Consider the following 22,462-nt stretch of genomic DNA (forward strand, 5'->3'; position numbering starts at 1 on the left):
CAAGGTGGCTTCCGTAAAATATTAATGAATCCAATGCTTAAGAGACGTATCGGATTAGCAAGTTTAACATGCACTAGAAGATACACTTGTATCAGCATCAATTTCATGGGTGTAGTGGATAAACTATTTATCTTGTGCATAAAAAACGTGTACTGAAGTAATTCATTTTCTAGACGAATGCAAGCTGCTTGAGTGTCGGTATTTTTGTTCGACTCAGGAATCATTATGACTTGGGCTGCTGCAACATTAGGAGACAACAGTAAGTCTTTGTCATCTCCTATCATTTCGTACCATACAACTTTGTATCTTGCAATCAGTGATAAGATTTTCTTTTGATTTTGAGCCCACCAATCATCATATATTGCTATTGCAAAGTTCAGCTCAACAACGTCAGTAGGACCATATGAATCCGCCACTATATCAGTTTCAATCATACTACACCAGTTAAACTCAATATGAGCGGCATCACAATATGACCATTCTGATCTGCTACACTCCTTTTCTTCAAGTGAATCCGTACCCTTGAGCAAAACACCACAGTCGGCATCTTTAACAAATGCAATTGAATTCACAAGCCACCAATGTAATCCATAATCATGCTGAAGAGCTAGTTTATGAGCAAAATTCGCATTGTATCCAGCCAGTAAATTCGTAAGTTCGAATCCTTTTCCACGGTCAAATAATAACCGAGAGTAATCATAAGGGAGATAAAAACAATCCCTGCCATGGATTTTGATGTTGAGTAATATGTTGGAATTTTCTAGTTGTTTATAACTCGCGTCAGTGATTGTGCATTGACATATTTTCTTGAAATCTTCCATAATCATCCTTGCAACTCCTTCAGTTCGATAACTCTCAGCATTAAAGAAAACAACAGTTTCTTTATCAATGGTATCAGCCTTTGCTTTTCCTGATGGAACAGAAGTCTCTCGACTGGAATCCGTGATCTCCTCAATCGTTGCTTCTGTAACCCCGGCTCTTTCTTGACTTGGAGCAGTTGTTGATGCCTCCGAACTTTCAACCAAGTGTAAGTTGTATGATGGGGGATTATTTGAAACAGATAGTGTATTAACGGATTCTGACTTCTCAGCAATTTGTTCGGCGTTCTTCTCAGAATTACTTTGGTCATCTTATGATAAAATTGGATCAATTAACAAGCCATTGATAGTGATATCTTCATCAATCTTCGGTACTTCTAAAACCTCACTTTTCTCGCCTAATAATTCTTCCAGTGGAGGCCGCGTATCTTTGTTGATATTCTTGTAGAAATTGACGTTTAGTCCCAAAGTTACTGGGCTTGGGACGCTTTAGTCCTCTCATCTCAGGCCTAGTACTCTCTAGTCCAAAAAAGCCCCGTCTCAAACAATTTAACCCAAATATGGACGAGTTAATCCAAAATTGTGACCGATCCCGATTTTCCTGTATTTCCAATATCCCGTAACTACCCTTGAGACCATTCCATACATAAAACGAGGATTTGAAATCGAAAATTTCAGATCTCAAACATGAGTTCAAAACAGGGAGCCGGACAGAGAAGAAATTCGTAGGCGATTTAACAGTTTCAGAGAGAAATTTGGTTGCGATTCAACTTTAGATTACTGGTAAAGTGTAATTGCGGGATTATTTTTTGACTAGAGATTTGAATTCACGTCAGATTTCAGAGATAGATGATCCAGAATTCAACTTTACAAGTAACAACGATTTAACAGTTTCATAGAGGTTATGTTGGATTTCACGAATTCCTGATATTTAACGGAATTCAAATTCAGGTTAGTTCTGTTTTTGCTTCATCGTTGAATCTCTTTTCTGATATTTAGTTTTTTTTTTTGATTTTATCAGTTGATGATATGAATTCAATCTGTTACATCTTATTGTTTGTATGTTATTGATTTGATTTTTGGTGTATTTTAGCTTTTGATTTTCGGGGAATGATTTTGATTACTGTTTTTTGGTGTTTGGTGTTATGATGCATGATATGAAATCGAACTGATATTAGATCATATGCTTTTGGTTTATTCAATTATGTGTTCTAGTAAGATTCTGAAGCTTTTGTTATATCTTAGATTAATCGATGGAATAGTTTTGATTTGAAGTTTACTGTTATTTGATTTTTTCCTTCGATTAAATGTGTACTTTCCTGTACACTCTTCAAGTTTTAGGTTATGTGAATCTGAAATTATTATTATATCTTTTGTTATATGTAGGTGTATCAAATATGTCTGAGAAGTTTGTTCATGCTGTTTTGAATCATGGTGAACATTCTTCTGCATTTCGTGTTAATACTTTGATCACCGTTGATGAATTGAAGCATTTTGCCTGTAAGCAGTGGAGGTCTTTGTCCCCTTTGAGTATACGTTTTTCCTATATGGATACTAATCAAGTAGTTTTTATACAAGGTGATATACAACTTCAAGGTTTAGTTGCTCTTGTTATTCAGATGAACAATGAAGATTTCTATTTGAATGTTGATGTGATTCCGAAGCATACTGGTTGTAGCTCTAGTTCAATGTCTTTGTCTCGTTCTAATTCTGGTTGTAGCAGTAGTTCTGGTGCTAGTACTTCAAACTCTTGTGTAAGTGAAAGTCCTAAGCTTGTAAGGGTGGTCGATCATGACGCGGACAAGGCCAAGCCTCTCATTATCGATGAATGACGTTATGTTTTTGACAATATTGGTAGAGAATTTGTGGGTGGTGTTAAAGCTGTAAGGATTGTTGTTGATCAATACAAGATGCGTACTGGTTACAAGATTCTTATTCTTAAAAACGACAAGACTCGTTTTACTGCGAAGTGCGAAGAAAATGGTTGTGGTTGGAGGATTCACTTTGGGCCTGTGAATGGTGACATTTCTCGGTTTGTGCTGAAATATTCTAACTTATTCACAGGTTAGTGTTGTTCACTTGTTTTTTTGATCCATGTTATTGATTTTTAGGTTTTAATATGTATACTTGTTTTAGGTGTACATTGTGGTGCACATTACTTATTGTAGGCTTTTTGGGTGGCACTTGTGGTGTAAATTTCATATTCTTGCTTGGTATGTGCTTTCTTTTTGCATGTGTGTTGTTGTTTTTGAGATTTTATTAAGTGTACAATGTGGTGCACATTACTTATTCCAGATTTTTTTTTGTAGCTGTGGTGTTGGTTTGAGGTTGAAGAGTCCTGTGGTGACAACCAAGTTAGTTAAGCATTTGATCGCTGATAGTATACAGGGTGATCCCACTTTAAAACCCAAACAGATCATGTCACTCTTTAAGAAGACTTATGGGTCCAATATTAAGTATCACCATGCCCGTAGAGGGAAAGAAGATGTATTTGAAGATCAATATGGTGACGACGAGAAGTCGTATAGCGATTTAAATTGGTATGTGAAAGCCATTGAGCAAACTAATCCTGATAGCTTTGTGAAACTTGAAGTTGATGAAGAAACTGGAAGATTTAAGCGGATTTTCATATGTTTCGGTGCTTGCAAGCATAGCTATAGGTATCTCAGGCCCATGATTTACTTGGACGCTACTTTCCTCATTGGTAGATTCAGGGGTACTTTGATGGCTGCAACATGTGTAAATGGAAATGATGGTTTTTACCCATATGCCTTTGCTATTGTTTTATCTGAAAACAAAGACAATTGGTTTTGGTTTCTGGATAATCTTCAACAAGTGGTAGATGATCGTCCGATTGTTTTCCTTAGTGATCGTCACGAAGGACTTATGCAGGGCATTCCAAGAGTATTTCATGGTTCATATCACAGCTATTGCTTTTACCACATCAAGTGCAATCTCCCTATTGTAAAAGGTGATGCGAATTACAATGTTGTTATTGATTTGTTTTACAAAGCTGCTTACTGTTACACAGCAGCGAACTTTGAAGAAGTTTTGCGGGTCATGCATGCAATTGGTTGTGGACATGTTGCTAATTATCTCAGGACCATTCCAAAGGAGAAATGGGCAAATGCATTTTTCCCTGTATGCAGATATGCTGCTCACTCTTCATCTATTGTCGAGTCATTCAATAACTGGATTCTTGAGTTCAAAAAGCTGCCTGCTTTTTCTCTTCTCGATGCGATACGGTGAGTTTTATGTTTAGTGTTTCATTCATTTATTTTTTACTGTCGCACACATGGATTTGCTTGATGTGTACATACTTGTACACATGTTATATCTGTGATTCTGCAACTGTGTGTACATTGTTGTACACATGTTTTATTTGTATTTATTCTATATCATGTTTTGATTTTATGTTTTGTGTTTTTATTATCTTAGTTTGAAGGTTATGCAGATGAATTCTAAGAGAAGGGTAGAAGGTCTTGAAAATTTTAACACTAGGCTCACTCCCGTATACGAGGATTTACTAAACGAGAACATCAACATTGGTCGTACTTGGACTGTTGTTGAGTCTATGGAAAGATTGTATGAAGTCAGGTCTCCCCGCACTCATTCTGTAGATCTGTTGGAGAGAACTTGTACGTGTCACAGGTGGCAAGTAAATGGTTTTCCCTGCGCACATGCTTGTGCTGTCATTCAATCTACAAGGGAGGACATCTATTCATTTGTTGAGCCATACTTCACCACTGAATGGTACAACAGGACATACCAAGAGATCATCTTGCCAATCCCCAATTATGACAAGCCGCAGTATTATGATCCTAGTGATATGATTATTGTTCCTATTCCTGTGCCTCCACCCGGTAGACGAGAGAACAGTGTTTCAAGAAGGCTTGGGAGAAGCAAAAGAGGCCTATGATGTGCACAAAGTGCTTCACTCTTGGTCACCACAACAGACCTTCCTGCCCCATGCCTTGATGCTTTTTATTATGTTTGATTTGTTTGAAAGATTCTATGTTTTTTGGTTTTTACTATTGGTAATGTCTTTTCATTTTTCTATTCATGGATAATTAGTGTCAGGATCTGTGTACCATTATGTACACCTTCCTGTGAACTTCACTTTTCTTACCTGTCTTTTTACATGTGTAGCATTATGTACACCTTGCTGTACAATGGATGCTACTAGTTTATTTTGTTTAGTAATATTCATTTTTTTTAGTTCTAATGCAGTAATTAGTTTTTATTTTTGCTGTTTAATGATTGATATTAGGTTATTACTTTTTCTATTTTATGTTTTTGTTAGTACATGTGTACCATTATGTACACCTTCCTGTACCATTGCCTGTCAGATTTTCTACTCTGTCAGAAACTGTGCACAATCATGTACACCTTAATATTTCCTAACCTGTAATACATACTTTAGTACTAACACAAGTCTATTTTCAAAACATCAATATTGAAACTAATAAAAAACATTAATTCAAGGTCTTTATAATAGTGACAAGTCTTAAACAGAAAGTTGAAAACTTAAATTTGTCTGAAGATTAAAAATGTTTAGAAGAAATTCAGAAAGTGATCTTGAATGAAGATTAAAAACTCTTCTTCCTCTTCAATGGTTGCTTTCCTGTAGTCTTGCGCCACTGATTATGCTCCTCGTCCTTCGCTATATCCCACACCTTTTCATACCATCCGACTTTTGTCAACATCTTGGCCACCAATTTTGATCTCATTTGCTGACAAATGTCTTCGGCCCTCTGCTGACCTTTTTCCATACCTTTTGTTGTCTTCATACTTCATTTCATAAAGTAACAATTATATATTAGATAGTCCGGGTTGATTCCTTGTGAAGGGCATGTCATGATGTTTAATTCGTGCTCTTCTATAGGTGGGTGACCCTTCAATGCTCTCTTCTTATTGAGGTCCACTTGTACCACATATGCTAGTTTCTTTGCATCGTCTTTATATGACTGCTTATTTTCTGAGTGTAACGAGTTATACCATTTCCATTCCTTAGCTTCGAAATCAAAATTCAAAAGCGACCAGTGCAATCCCATCCTCGTTTGATCTGTAGAGTGATTGATAGGGATTACAAGAACTTCCAGATTCTCAGGCATGTCTCGTATGAAATCAACCACAAGCTTTTGCACCTCGCTGGTGACATTATACTTGACATAGTACTGCAATTAATAATTTTTTAGAAAACAAAATTAATTAGGCTCACCTTAATCAGAAAACTAACAAGCATGTACACTACTACAGAAAACTAACAAATCAATCATTGTAGGCCTGAAAACAGACCGTATATCCATGTATGATATACAGGTGTACACCTATGTACACACCTATATAAATCTAACAATCAAGAATTAGCAGACCATGTGTCAATCATAGATGCATATTGGTGTACATCTATGTACATAGCTAAATAAATCTAACAATCAACACTTAACAGACCTTGTGTCAATCATATATTCATATTGGTGTATATCAATGTACACAACTAAAGAAATCTAAAAACACATAGAACACGCCATGTCAATTAGGTGTACAACTATGTGCGCAATATTAAAGTAACTATATATGACATTACTTATTTGTTTTGAGAAACTTACATATGCAGTAGGACTCATAATTTCACAGCTCAGGTACTTTTTGTCATCTGGATGACGAATGCTATCTCTGACAAGTGCTCTTCTACGTCGATGGATGTAGAACTGGAGTAACTCTTGGTCCAGATATTTGTTGAATATCAGTTCACGAAGTACTCTTCCAACAATCAAAATATCTTCCTTGACTGTTAGATCATCCAGTCTTGTTAGTTGCCAAGCTACAGAGCTGCGGAAACATAAAGGAAATGTTAACATGGTGTATAAAGTTGTGCACATAATTTTTTTTATAAGATTCAATCATGGTGTCTTGTGAACTTACTCCATGCTTGCATAGTCGAAGAATTTGTGTACCCTTTTTTTGTCCTGTCTTGGTTGCATAGCATGGTATAGTGGTGATAGACGAACATCTGACAATGGATTGTGAGGACCATATACATCTCCCTTTCTCTTTATTGGGGCAGGATAGCCTGGTTCTTTTCCCACTTTGATCCCCTTGGCTTTTGGATCTGCTTTTATCACAACTCGTTTGGTTTTACCCTCGGCAGTGAATTCAGGATCTAGCTTTCTTTTTGCATTTCTCTTTTGTGGTGTCTTGGACAACTTGCCAGCGGCTTGTGTCTTCAACATCTCTGCTTTGTTCATCCCCCCTGCTCTTGTCCTTACTGGAGTGGTCTTCTCTTCTTCTACCTCTTGGCTGCTAAAAAATTCACTAGGATTTTGTTTAATGAACTGCACTGCTTCTTCAATGATCCTTTCTCGTACATCTTCATTGGATAATGATTTTTGAGACGACTCTTCTTTTGGATCTTCTTGGCTCAATAATGCAAAGCTTGGACAATCGTGGCGGATCAGGGTTGCCATATTTTCCTTCACTTCAGATGGTTCCGTTCTGTAACAACCTTTTTCAAGATTTACGAATACAGTTTCAGACAAGTTATCTAGAAGGTCCTCAATTGATGTATAAGTCTCATTCTGTTATTCTTCTCCTTGTGTGAGTAAAAGGACTTCTTTAGGATCCAACTGACATATGGCTTCAGCTGCAATTATAGTAGCTTCATCAATTTCAGCTGTTCGAGTGCCATCCATCACATTCTGGTCATCAAGGTTCACTTGGTCTTGTTTATCTTCATTGATTACACTTTTCTTTGGCATAGAAGTACTGAAAAATGAAATTTTTATGAGAATTTTCAATGGTGTACAGAGTTTTACACCAATGTACAGGTATGTACACAAATTCAGAAGAAGTCATAAAGGTGTACATCCTTGTACACACATACTGGAAATAAAATAAAATAAAATATATAAGCTGAAATCATTTTCTTTATACCTTTGCTTGTTAGCAGCTTCACACCCAGCTACTTTGTCAATTTCATCAGTTTGAGCAGTATCCTGGTCATTAAGGTTCATATGCTCTTCTTGACCTTCAGGGATTTCAACTTCCTTTGGCAGAAGAGTGCTGAAAAAAATGCAATTTTTTTAGAAAATGAGAAATCACTAAGGTGTACATATTGGTACACATATATAAAAAATGAGAAGAAATGCGAGCTACACATATACCTCGGCTTGTTACCAGTTTCAGACTCAACTCCTTGGATTGTTCCATCCTTGCCATCCTCTTCTTCATTTGCCTCATTGGTCTTTGGTGAAGGAGTGCTAAAAAGATTCAAGTTTTGAGAAAAGGTATTAGCTTTCACACACTGGTGTACGACTATGTACACACATAAAAAAAGAAATGACTTGCAAATTTAAAAAAAATGATGTTGTACCTTTGCTTTTCAGGAGTTTCAGATGGAACTTCATTCCTTTCAGATTCAGTTCCATGCTCGTCATCACCACCTTTGCTACCCTCTTTGTCATTGTCATTATCATGCATATCACCACCCTTACTACCCTCCTTGTCATTGTCATCACCATCACCATCATCATTATCATCATCATTATGATCATGCATATCACCATCTTCATTGTGCTCCTCCTTGTCATTGTCATCACCATCATCATCATCTTCCTTGTGCTCCTCCTAAACCTTGTCATCCTCCTCCTCCTCCTCAATATCATCATCTTCCTTGTGCTCCTCCCCATCATCCTCATCCTCCTCCTCCTCCTCCTACTCCTCCTCCTAATCCTCCTCATCCTCCTCAGTTTCAAGCCGTATTTCCTTTGCACATTTAATGATTTCATGCAAAGTGTAATTACGGAAATCATTAGCTTCTCTTTCTGTCAAGCTCATTAGACCAACTTCATTAACTTTTAGTCTTTTCTCTTCAATGAAACTAAGAATCCTTTCTTGCCTATCCAGAACTTCAGTAAGCTCCTCATCCAACTCCTTTCTTCGCATATCTGAAATGTGCAGCCTTTCTTTCACAGCATCTATGTTATTTTCTTGTTTCTGCCTCCGGTACTCATCCAAAAGCAATCACTCTTCATCAGTATAAGCCTTCACCCATCCTGGTTGCATCTGAAAACATGCCAAAGTATCACCATTGATCACAGGTGTACAATTTTTTACACATGTTGTAAGAGTGTCAATTATTGTACACAAGACAAATTTCTTAAAATCTATCAACAATGTACAATCCTGTACACCTTATTAAAGGTGTATATCAATGTACATATACTATTCTAAGAAAGTTTTTTGAGATACCTTTTTCATGGCATCATTAAGGTCTTTCTCGATTGTATTACTGACGTCGCTGATGATCCACCTAAGAAGCCTTGGCACACCTTCCTCATTACTTGGCTTCATGATTTTGTTGTGTTCAGCAAACCAATGCTGCATTAACAGATAGGTGAATAGTTGGAAATGTAAGAGAAAGGAACAAACACAATGAACATAATTATTTAAAATGGTGAATGGATATATCAGGTGTACAACTGTGAACTCACCAACAGATAAAGCACACAACCATTAACTTTAAGTGGTGAATCCTGATGTTTCTTAATGCTCGCCATGAGATACTCATGTATATGAACTGGCCAGCAAGTTCTCTTCATCCTATCCAAAGACATAAAAGAGTGTGCAAATTGGTTCTTGCTAATCATACTTCCGTTTTCCTGGGTAAAAAAGACCGTGATACACAAGTACATAGTAAACAACACCACTAAGTCTTCAGCATTTCTTTCAATATCCATTTTCGACTTTGGTTTTAGCTTCATGATACGTACAATTTCCTCCTCCACATCTTTTTTTCCCAGCTCAGTTCATTTCTTAAGAGTCAATCTGTTTATCAATGGACCGTATTTATTTTCATCTGCAGTTTTTACATCTTACCCTTTTTCAACTTCCATTGGCACCATCTTAATCCCATAAAATAGAAACAAATCCTCAGGTTCACTCTTTACTGCCACTTGCTTGTTCTTCTTGGTAGTATCAAACATGAAATAATGTCCCCCTGAGTCACAAATTTCATGGCGGTACTGTCTCATAATTTTCAGAATTGAGTTTGGGTTCTTAGTCCATATATCATCTCTCTTTTTACTTGTATGTTTCTCATCTTTCCGGTCTGCTTTTTTGTGGACAAAGATATCTACAACATGCCAGAATGGTCCTTCTTTTTGCTTCTCTAGTTGATAATTGGTGAACCATACTTTTTCTCCTCTTTTTGTTTCATCTTCCTCAAGGTTTCTATTCACAAAGTCACTGAAGGCATGGAAACTTGACCTATATGGTTTGTTTGTATCTACGAAAATGAACCAAGAAGAATAATACATTCATTATAATCATACAAGTACAAATCATATCACTGTACGCATAAATAGGACCATATCATACAGGTGTATAGCTGTGTACACTCCTACAGAAAACTAACTAAAGCAACATTTGTTCCCACACAACATGCCATAAATCAATGTGCGTGTACAAATATTTACACTCATACAGAAATCTATCAAAAACAGCTTTAAAACACATCAACAGGCAAAATAAAGGTGAAATAGCATGCTGGTGCAAAGATGTGTACACCAGCGCCAAAAACGATGGGATAATATGTTGAGAACATACACATTAGTCCATATGAAGATGAAATAGCATGTTGGTGCAAAGATATGTACACCAGTAAACACAAGTGACGGCACAACAGGTTGACAACACACACAACATGTCATATGAAGGTGAAATAGCATGCTAGTGCAAAGGTGTGTACACTGGTAAACACAAGTGACGACACAACACACACATTAGGCCATATGAATTTGAAATAGCATGATGGTGTACAAACCAGTACACTGCTACAGAAACATCTTTAAAACAGACAGAACATGACATGAATCACTACAACAACATTGTGGTGTACTAGTATGTACACACCAGCAACAATTCTAATAAAAATTGCTAAAAAAACAGATAGAACTGGAAATGAATCACTGCAACAACATGGCGGTGTACAGATCTATACACACCAACAACAATTCCCACAAAAATTTCTTAAAAACAAGATAGAACTATACATGAATCACTGCAACAACATGGAGGTGTACAGATCTATACATATGTATAAGAAATTGAATAAAAATTGCTCAAAAATAGACAGAACTAGACTTGAATTGTTACCTTTTTTTGAGATAACAGATGTTGAAGGCTTTGAAGACATTGGAGGCTTTGGAGGATTTGAAGGCTTTGATTTCTTCTTAGATGGTGATGTTTTTGAAGTTTCTGGTACTGAAATTGATGTTGAATCTTCTAATGATCTCTTCAATCTCGTTTTTGGTCCTGTTGATTTCCGAATCTCTTCTGCAGCAACTGATGGAGTTGGGGATGAAATTGGTGTTGAATCTTTTAATGCTGACTTTGATCTCGTTCTTGGTGATGTTGATTTTTGAATTTCTTCTACCGCAACTGATGGAATTTCTTCTTCAGTTGATGTTGAATCTTCCACTGTTGGTGGTGCGTTTTTCTTTGAAACAACTTTTTTTCCTTTCAACATGATGTTACTGATTGTTCAACCATCTAGTTGTTTTGATTAGTAAGATGTTAGAGTTTTTGATTGAAAGTTTCTGTGAATTGAAAATTTTCTAGGGTTCAAAATGTTGAGGTATGAATAGTTTTCATTTTTTTTCTTCTGTTATTCAGTCTTCAAAAGAAAAAGAAGGAATAAATGATTTGTCCGTTACGCCGTTTAATTCAATTCTTAATTCAGTTTTTTTCCCAAGCTACGTGTCACAACTACGTTTATGGTGTCAGTTACAAAACTGTATCCATTCGCTGCACGTGTGCTTTATTAAAAGCGTGTGAAGGATAGCAGCGTCTTTATACATTTTTTGGACTAATCTGTTCCTAGTTGGACCGGAGTGGACTAATCTGTTCTTTTTTGTGCGGTTTTGGACTGAACCGTTTTTTCCCCGATATTCTTCTCGTGTAAAACACTCTCAAAAACAGCACCATAACGAATGAGGGGTTTGGTACCTGTTTGTGCTAATGTAGAAGCAGTGTTACATGAGTCCATATGCTTGCGAGATTCGAATTGAGAACGAAGTTCGGAACAAAAGTTTTCCCATGTTGGCTTAGTAAGAGACTTTTTTACCGATCGATAAAATAAATTCCATCACCTTTAAGATTAGCAACAACCCTTAGTATTTTAAAAAATTTTGTACCATGTAAGCTGAAATACTGATCATCTTGAAAAATCCAGCCTACAAGTTGGAAACTTCATGATGTGGAAGAATTTTTTTTTGCGGAATTTGAGAATAACCGAACCTGCTCTGATGACAGATATTAGGGTTCTAACCCAAAACAACTGTACAAGAACCCTAAGATATAATTACAAATAAAAAGAAAAAAATAAAGAACTGAGTTTTGTATTAATTGATTGGTTGATTACTAAACCCTAGAAAAAACTATGAATATTTATAGTTAACATAACTTGAACACTAAGTAAATACTAAATTAAGGAAAGGTATGTTAATACCTAAAATAACTAAACTCTCCTAATTGGTGTTGGTGTCCCAACACCATTCTTCTGATTCTTCAACAACTGAATCTCTCATTGTGCTCTCCATTTTGATCTCAAAATCTCCTTCAATCAAACCCTAATTCATCTCAGATGCCTTCTCTCAACCTCATAATACCAGCAGCAACAACTTGTTTCACTACCACCAATTTCATCTCTGAATTTCGGTGCCTCCACTCTCCTCTCCCTCTGTCTCGTTTTCAACAGGAAATGATTGAGAAATCAATTTCCTCTGAATTTTAGGGTTGTTGTAGGAAATGAAAGTGGAGATAGCCACTTCGTGAAAGTATATAAGGGGTGCCCAGGATGACCCAAGGCACCCCAAGGGTTGATACGAGCCACCGACAGATCTGTTTCCTCCATTTTGCTTCCAATGCCTTCATGTGAGAAATGACGCTATCTTCTTCTTCGAATTCAACAACAGCCGTCTCTTACTTCTCAGATTCACTTCTTCTCTTCAATTACTCTTCATCACTAAAGCTGTCATGCTTTTCAGACAGAAATTGCATCACTAAAGCCGACATTCTTTTCAGATAGAGACGAAGAAATAAAAGCAAATAATGAGAAATAGTTCGTCTCCAACAACAGTTACACATGAAATAATACTTTTTCCCTGTTTCTTCTTCTTTTGTTTCAAATGACTCCAAAGTACCTAAAACTCAAAACTAAACATAAGATACATAATTTACAAGAAAATTTAGCAAAGAAAACATAAACAATAGATAAATATTAAGGTGTTTTAGACACCTATCACCCATAACAAGTTGCAATATGCAAAACCATAAAGATTAATACTGCAAAATCATCTTCCAAATAAATTTTAGAATTTAAATAAATAAATATAAAAAATTGCAAGATGAAAATCGTTGGAAATAGATATGTGTACTCACAATAATTGATATTCCAAAACTTAGTTATCCTTCTTAAAACACAAGAATAAATTTTCATAAGAAGATTCCTAGACATTAAGGCATCTGAAAAATTCTATATCGTCCCGAACTCCTTGTTGTCAACAACTATAGGAACATAAGGTTCATGAAGAAAGAAGTCAATTCCAACAAACCTTCTAGACTGGTGACGAACCAGGGCCTTCTGAAATTCGAGAGTCCTTAAAACAATAGCCTTTATTTGCTGAATCTCCTTTCTTGTTTCCTTTAACTCTTCAAGAACCTCATAAAACTTCTGTATATTATAAGGAACAACTCTTAGTTTCCCGCATTCCTCCTTTTTCTTTTCAAAGTTGAAGGTACAGGAGATTTATCTTTTTCCTTTATCATTGATGGATTAACAATTATATTAACATATTTTCCATCAGAATACATAATGCTTGGATTCTCCATACCGTTATGAGATTGTGAGAGGAATTCACAAATCAGACTCAACAAGCAATCTTGTGATAAAAAAGAGTTTTCAGAGAAGGAAAAAGGAATGTAGGGGTAGGGAACCTTGATATACTAAAGGATTCACGTATGCACAACTCACAACCCTAAAGAAGGTAGAATTGTCGATTTTAACCTTCATTTATTGATCAAACAGAGTAAAGTCCTTTCAATATCAATTAGATACGAAAAGATGGATGAATTCCAAAAAGGTGAAAACAACACCAAAAACAAGAATCAACACCTAAAAAAAAAAATTCTTTTCCTAAAGCCTGAAGTGTGCAAACCCTTGTCTCTTTTTGAACCAGGCACATGAGGCAAGATACACAACAAACACATTTAAGTTGTACCGGGGTGAAAAATAATCTGTCCATCATAACCTTCTTGAATGGAAATGATAGAACCCTGTTTCACAGACTGTTTAGACCGTATTCTTTCTTCAAGTGGTCTAAATTTTCTTTGGAAATTAAATTCTTCGGGGAAGAAATGAGATTGCATACCTCAGACGATTTCTGAACAAGTTTGAGCTTGTTTGCTAATCTATTTGCTCTTCGTTGAAATTTGTTGACATATATTATCTTATGTTTTTACTTGAAACATTTGGAGAGTTCATGACCCTTGAGAGTACAATAAGAACATGTCAATGTGGCATATGGTTCAGATGTCATGGCTGTGAGGCTGCTAGACAAATGGTAGAACCTGGAAAATTAGAAACAGAATTTCCAGTAGACAAAGAGAAAATCATTTGGTTGAAGTTTCTCCCGGAAGAATATCGAGATTGATGTATGTATTTCTATAATTGTCAAATTCAATATTTTCACAGAGGTGTGCAACACTTGATTCAAGCTAATATCTTTCAACCGTTAGATCGAAAACCTAGCTTGTTACACACAAATGAAATGCACGTTTCTAGGTTTGTGTAATTGTACCCAAACATGTACATTTGTTGGTTCAACAATAGTTAACCAAATGGTTATCCATATGATCACTTTCATATCAACCATATTCTTCTTCACCATAACTAGTTCAAGTGACTCAGATGAACTAGTTAGAGAGTTGTTCAATTGCAAGGAAATCTTATGTAACTACACAAGACACAATTGAAGCAAAAACGATTTTATTCACTCGAATTGGTTTATGAACTTTATAGCCACGGTTTTCAATCTGCATTCCTTAGTTTATATAAATATCAGTTCACAAACAATCGTCTTTAGATATAACCAACTCAAGTTCGTGATCGTTGTCGTATGCGTCAAAAATAAATTACTTTCTCATTACTCAAAATATATAATATAGCAAGGGTAAGAAAGGATCGTTTCCACAGAGAGGACTAGGTTGTCAATATGTTTCGGTTTCCTATAAATAACAAGGGGGGATTTTTCTGATTTTTAATAAACTAAAATAAAATAAAGCAAACAAAGAAATAAACAAGCAAATCAAAGATGTAAAGATATTGGTTAAGGATTTCGTTTTCATTCACTAACATGTTCTTGTCTTAATAAATAGAATTGATATTTTAATCTCTCATATCAAAGGCCCTAGGATACCTTGACCGCAAGAATACCCCGCTAATTTCCTTTTGTCATCAACAAACACATTAAAAGATGTGAATATGAATTCTACCTAAGAGAACAACCTAACGTGTAAAATCACTAATCAAGTTTAATTCCCTAGGTGCACTAAGTTCTATGAAATCAGGCCAATCAACGCAATCGAACGTGTAAAAGCACTAATCCGACTTAACAAAGGTTATGACTCACTTGTGATTACTAGGATGTACCACTACAAGCAATATTCACAATTACGCTACTTGAAATCAGAAATTTATCACGTTTACGTATAATAAACTCTAATCTAGCAATAGATATGCATGTGAATTCTACCAATTTGCAACTTGACAAAACAAACATTCAATAATATATGGCGATATTTCTAGTGAATCATAATCAATAATATTGAGACAAAACTAATATATCAAACAAGAAATCATGTTATGTGAAATCTACTTAAACATTAACCAATAATAAAAACTTAAATCATGTTCATGGAGTTCATAACAAGAAGGAAGAGAAAACCTATCATGTTTCTAAATCCTAAACAAGAGTAGAAGAAAAAATCCCCAATAATAGAACAGGAGACCCTCCTTTATATCATTTCTCTGCCTTCACGACTTCTAAGTGTCGGCCAAATCTGTCCAGCCCATACTTGCAGCTACAACTCTGGCCTCTAACCAAGCCCATTAGATATTTGGCTTGTCAGCTCTTTGGAACTGACAACCTATTCTAGCCTTCGGCCACCACAAAACTAACTCTTCTTCCCCGTAATTCACGTACAATTCATTGCAATCACCACATCCGTTCTGCAGCTTCAATCATTGTAACCTGAGCTCAAACTCATGGCTCGCTTCTTTCTCTTCTAAAATCTCTCGGAAGCCTTCGCATACAGTCACTGCACACATTGCAAAACAACAGCAACTCTAACTCGAGAATTAAACCACCACTAATTCATCTTCGATTCCACCACCGTACCCAGACTCAGACCACCAATTGTTCTAGGTATTCTCAGCTTCACTATTTCAAACCAATTTCCTCCTTGAACCGCACCTGCAATTTCCTGCCCTAACATACATCTAAATTCATTCATGGGCCAACACACAGCACTACTGTCTTCCATGTCCTGCGGTAGCATCAAGACCTGTAGCTTTAGTAATCAACGGCTAAATTTCTTCCTGTATTCCACCCCTTGAATCATCCATTCATGGCACCAGTTCCTTCTTCTGATCAACATCAATCCCTGCAGCTGCAACTACTAACTTCATTTCAGCTTCTGCACCATCTTTTCCTTCCTTCACTGCAGAAAACTGAACCCAAAACTCCACTAATCTCTTTACCTGCAATATAACTCACCACCAGAGACTCGAGCCATCCCTTTCCAGGCCATGTCCAGCTCAATAATCCTTGTAACTTCCAATTTCGGCAACAACAGCACATTATGTAACCCAGCTAATCCTTAACAGCTTCCTTTCTTGGCTTCATTCACCACTGCCTCATACTGAATCACCACCAGTGCTGCCATTACATTCTCTGTAGCTCACCAATTGCAGCAACACAATCAATGGCACCATTTCATCAGAACCCAGGTCTTCACGGCGCCATCATTCTTCCCTGTACAACATATGGCAACAGCTCCAGTGCCAATAATTCCATCATACATATCATCTACTGTTCAACTTCCTTGTAATTCATTTCATCACTTACGCTACACAGTCCCACTAGTTTCAGCTGCCATTCTTTTTAGCCATCATCTTGTCTGTAGCAGCAACATTTCTGCTTCCTCAATCAGTCCCTCAAGACCAACTCCACTTCCACTTCTTCTTTGCAACACAACTCCAACAGCACCAAGTAATATCGCCTTGAGCCATTCTTCATATCTTGCCAACACTCCAGCCCTGTAACTCCAACTATTGCAATGACCAGCAGCTGTACCCGTCTCTCAACAACATTGTTCACTAGCACCAACTCAGCTCCATTCTTGTAACAGTTTCATTCTTCAGTTGCACCGTCTCAGCTCTTCTGAACCTCACAAAAACACCAGCACTCAGCAAACCTGTTTCAGTACCTGCAATTGCAATTCAATGCAGTCTCAGTTCCATCGTACTGTCGTAGAAGCAATACCCACCAGGCTCAGGCCATCTTTTCCATTAGCTTCTAACATATTTAATTCAACAACACCTCAAACCAACATCTGGAGCACCAGCAACATCACTTCCATGATCTTATACCTAGACATTCATCTACCCAGATTCAGTTCACCTTCTCCGCAGCCTCAGTCAGCTCTATTGACAACCTATTTTATCACCAGATACATCAGATTCCACCAAGTTTCCTCCCTGTCTCGAATCGAAGCTTTCACCTTCAGTTACAGAGGAGCAGCTTCATATCTCAAAACCCCTCTTCTGATTCAAATTCGATTCAAACCCTAAATTCTGCTCAAACGAAACCTAATCTTCTGATTTCTTCTGTAATCGATCCATCACAAATCACCAACTCAACCACTGGATGATTATCAGCAGAAGCATCTTCATCTTCTCGATCTCCCTGATTTCTCAGTTGAATCCCATTTCTCCATCTCTCTAAACAGACAACAACCGTCTCTCTTCTCTGAACTTCATAAGGACAATAATGAGACGAGAAACATTTCTCTTGTTTTTAGGGCTAGGTAATGATAAGAAGTGTTATAGGCACCCAGCAAAATACGGGCCACCAAATGATAGACTCCACAGTCGCCTCCTTATCTTTGGCCGAGCTCCCAACAGCGTTTGCTCCGGAAATGATGTTTTTGCTCTTTTTCGTGCTCCAACTGAACACTTCTCCCACAAACAACAGCTGCCTCTTACTTCTCAGATGCTCTTCTTCTCTTCAATTTCTTTTCATCACTAATGCTGTCATGATTTTCAGACAATATTTGCATCACTAAAGCCGATATGCTTTTCATATAAAGATGAAGAAATAAAAGCAAATAATGAGAAATAATCTGCCTCCAACAACAGTTGCACTTTTAAGCGACGTTTCTTCTTCTTTTGTTTCAAATGACTCCAAAGTACCTAAACACTCAAAAGCAAACATAAGATACATATTTTACAAGAAAACTTAGTAAAGTAAGCATAAACAATAGATAAATATTAAGGTGTTTTAGACACCTATCAGTTAGCAGATTGAGTTCACAGCTCTTGTTCCGGTTCTCTTGATCAACAAAGTTCGCACACTTCGGTTCAAGGAATAAGGACTTATACATATATGTGTTACCATACAATGTTTATATCCAACAATGGTTATATAATATAAACTCTCATTTCAATCATTTGAACATTCTTAGAGGACATTATATAGTTGTTATTCACAAACCATTTTTCGTCAAAACAATTTTCAAAGTGATTGAAACATAACATGACTTTCGTCACTAGGTAAAGATGAACTTGGCCAAAGCGAAATCTTACCAACACATATTTCGAGAAATAGATAGGCGAGATAAACTCTGCTCGAAATAGAAAATGTGTATAATCAAAGTCTATATAACAAAACGACTTTTGTCTCAAGATAGGAGATAGAGTAGACAGACTTTTGAGTGATAGATAAGTTCAAGTCTCCATATAACTTTTAATCGATGAAGTTCCACCAGTTCCTTGAGTAGTTATTCGTCTTGTATGATGATCCGCCATGGAGTTCTTGAGCTCAACTACACTTTCTATCCTAGTCCGAGACTTAGCTATAGTAGACTAGAAATCAAGACTTATAGTTTTGATCACTAACATTGACAAACATGCTTGAGATAGCAACGCATGCGAGTTCGACCGAGAAATTCTCTAACAATCTCCCCCTTTGTCAATTTTAGTGACAAAACTATCAATACATATGGAATACAAAAAAGATAAGTTCAGCATCATCGTTGTTGAAAATACATAGCAACAATGAGAAAACATAGTTCTCGATCATTGTTATACAGTGTCATAGTATTATTACACAGCATCAAAGTTCAATTGTATCACAACTTCGACAACAATACTATGGTGATATGTATCACTCCCCCTTAGTCAATACTCCATCTCAAATGGAAACCACTCCCCCTTACATTACATAATGATCCGAAAACCATATGTATTTGTAGTGTGAACTACATATTAATTCTCCCCCTTTTTGTCAATAAAATTGGAAAAGGTACAAGAACGGGGTCCTAATGAAATTTCCAAAAGAGACATTTCACGACTGATAGACGAATTTATGTGTCTAATATGTCTCATTTGTATGTATTGTTAGTGCTCGATTTTGTATGTATTGTGTTATTTTATGTCTTTGTAGGAAATTTTAGAGAAATAAGTCCTTGCGGCGAAATGGGCTCGAAAAGTAGTGTTTTACACCCCAGGACAAAGTACTAAAGGCACCGTAGAAATGCACCGGAAGCACCCCAGAAATGCACCGGAGGAACCCAGAAAAAATGTTGGAAATACCCCAGAAAAATTACTAAAGACACCCTAAGAGACATGTGTTATTCGGACTCCAGCAGCGGATAAGTGGCGACCACTGGATAAGGGGTGTCCTTCTTCTCAAATTCAAATTTCAGTTTTGGCGGGAATTTTTTTTTCTTCCCTGGCAGATTTCAATCGGATATTTGGAGGGGTTAGAGGTAGACTAAACCTCTGATTCTTGTTGGGTAGACGTGATATGTATATGGGAAGCTATTTTGGTTGTTGGAATCGATCCAGTTGGGCTTGATTCTCGGTTTAAAGAAATCAGGGAATACGTGGTTGAGAAAAGATACTCGGGATTGTGTCGATATTGTATGGAAGATGACATGCGTTTGCAACGTCTTGACACATTCCTTGATGATCTGGGAGCATGTTTGGAGCGTGTAAACACTGGTTGACAGCGTGAGTAGGCAAGAAAGGAAAGAAAACAATCCGAGAATATTTTCTCTTTACTGCCGAGTCATGGGAAATATTTTGAAGTTATGGAGAGATTCGAGGGCCCTGTTGAGTATAAATAAGTTTCTCCAGGTACAAGGAAGGTGTCGAGAGTTTGGGGTCGATAAGAGAGCTCAGGAGCGAGAAATCCAGAGTTGATGAAACTCTGTTTCTGCTCCTGCTGATGATGAAGAACACCAAGAACACGATGAACAGATTCGCAAGGACAGTCGTTTATCAATAGTGAAACAGACACACAGGCGTGGGTCGTAGGTGTGGGTCTTAGAACCACAACGAAAATAACACTTCTCTTTTATCGTTCTTTTGTGACGCTTCTTGTGGGTCACACATTAGCTGTTTACACCATTTTCTCTTCTTCTCTTCATTGTAAACACCGTTTGAGCAATAAATAAATATTTTGAGCGTGTTTTTATCATGATGAGCTAAACCCAACACTGGGACGACAGAGGAGGGTGAATTTCATACACGGGTAAATTTATTTTATTCTTTCTTATGACTTTTGCATTAATTTAAAATTGAAATATGATTTGAATTAATTGGTTGTTATTTAATTTGATGATGTATGCTTAGCTTAGGTGTTTTGATACATCATGCTTAGGACTTACAATCGATGTTTTGAGAATCTATCTTGGCAAAATGAGAGTGCATGTTAATTTTATTGAGTTTTAAATTGTCAAAGAATATATGAATGAACCCTGTGTAGTGAATTCGGCCAAATCCTTAGTCCCAGTACCTCTCGCCCATTGTTAATATTTTTTGTATATATATTTTTTTTATTAAATCTAAAAATTCCATTTCCTTCACAAGTCTGAAACGAATCCTATTTACTACAACCCCATCAAAAATCGTAATCATTTTGGCGCCGCCGACGCGGATTTGTGCTTAGGTAGAATTTTAGTTTTTTTTTTTTTTTATTTCATTTGTTCTTTTTACGTTTCTTTGGGTGTGTCTTTGTATTACAGGTTTGAAGTTGGATACTAAAGACTTGGAATCAAAGCTTAAAGATAAAAGAGAAGGAAAAAGACAAAGCAAAAAAAAAAAAGAGCGAAAGAAAAAAATTAAAAAAAAAGAGAGAGAGAGAATTTATTTATTTATTTATTTATTATTTTTGTTAGAGACCTTCCATTTTTTGTAATTATTATTTTATTTTATTTTCTTTTCTTTTGCACTTTATTTGGACTTGGACAATTATTTTATTTTTTTTAAACCCTAAAGAAGGGTACATTAAATATAAAACTGTTTGCAGGGAAGGACGACGATTACAATATCGTCTCGGCCCCTCGGGTTCGCACATGACATAGGAGTCGTGGCCCGAGTCGACTTCAGCGGTTCTGCGCCCGTCTGGTACGGGAGGTAAGCCTTCGAAACACCCGCGAATCCCCTGTCAGTGGGTTTATTGTATGCCTTAAGGTGAATATATGCTGAGGATTTGAATACAGTTGTTTTAATTTCCTAGTAAAGGGCAAGGGCTGGCCAAATTAAGATAAGGACTCGGATTTCATCACCGTTTCCTTCTTGCCCGCTTTAGGAAAACGAAACCAAACGCGAACCTAAGCTTAAAATTTTGACTAGAACGAGACCTATAGGGTAACGAGATTAGTAGGAAAGTCGTTCGAAAAATGTTGGTTACTCTTTTAGCATACTTCGAAGTTCATGATGGTTTCTGTGAGTTGAATGCGTGATTGCCCCGCCTTATGATAGCGGTGAGGCCTTGGGTATCAAAGCTCCACTGAGCTTCCCTCGCCTCAAGTCAACTTACTTTGACTCGGATTGATTCCAGAGGGGTTTGCTTAAATTGTAACGAATTCCCTTTCGAAGGATTATAAGCTGGTCTAGAAACAATCTAAGTGGAGACATCATGATTTTTGTTTGCTAGAAATCAGTAGGTTTGATTTGGTCGAGTCAGCCTTGTTTGTGATTGTGTAGAATTCCCTTGCAATTAAGAATGTCGAACTGGTATGACAGAAGCCAATACAATGAGTATCGATCTGAATTTGAATATGGACATCATCATTTTTATGACCATGGTGGGAATAGTAGTTGGGAACGCCAACCTTTTCAAGGTTATGGTTCATACCATGGTGAGCCCAATTACTATCCACACGCGAATTGGTCTTACGAGCAAGAAAATCAGGAACACTGTAGTATTGGTTACTCGTTTTTGGAAACTAGTCCTGATTATGATATTTCTGAACCTGTTCCTTCTCTAGAAGAGACCCAACAACGGATTAAA

General features: G+C 36.8%; 1 protein-coding gene across 1 annotated transcript; it reads left to right on the forward strand.

The window, feature by feature from the left end:
- The first annotated feature begins 2,728 nt into the window (after positions 1–2,728).
- On the forward strand, positions 2,729–4,737 carry LOC113272878. Its single transcript, XM_026522670.1, has 3 exons — positions 2,729–2,882; positions 3,412–4,063; positions 4,257–4,737. Exons 1-3 carry the CDS (start codon positions 2,729–2,731, stop codon positions 4,735–4,737), a joined length of 1,287 nt encoding a protein of 428 aa, XP_026378455.1.
- The last annotated feature ends 17,725 nt before the right edge of the window (positions 4,738–22,462 follow it).

Source organism: Papaver somniferum, chromosome 4 (genome assembly GCF_003573695.1).
Source record: "Papaver somniferum cultivar HN1 chromosome 4, ASM357369v1, whole genome shotgun sequence".
NCBI lineage: Eukaryota > Viridiplantae > Streptophyta > Magnoliopsida > Ranunculales > Papaveraceae > Papaver > Papaver somniferum.

Bases quoted from the DNA above. Each gene is read 5' to 3' on its own strand.
- LOC113272878 (XM_026522670.1), top strand. From the start codon at position 2,729: ATGCGTACTGGTTACAAGATTCTTATTCTTAAAAACGACAAGACTCGT. The intron at 2,883-3,411 runs GTTAGTGTTGTT...TGAAACTTGAAG, and splicing joins ATATTCTAACTTATTCACAG to TTGATGAAGAAACTGGAAGA. The intron at 4,064-4,256 runs GTGAGTTTTATG...TTATTATCTTAG, and splicing joins TCTCTTCTCGATGCGATACG to TTTGAAGGTTATGCAGATGA.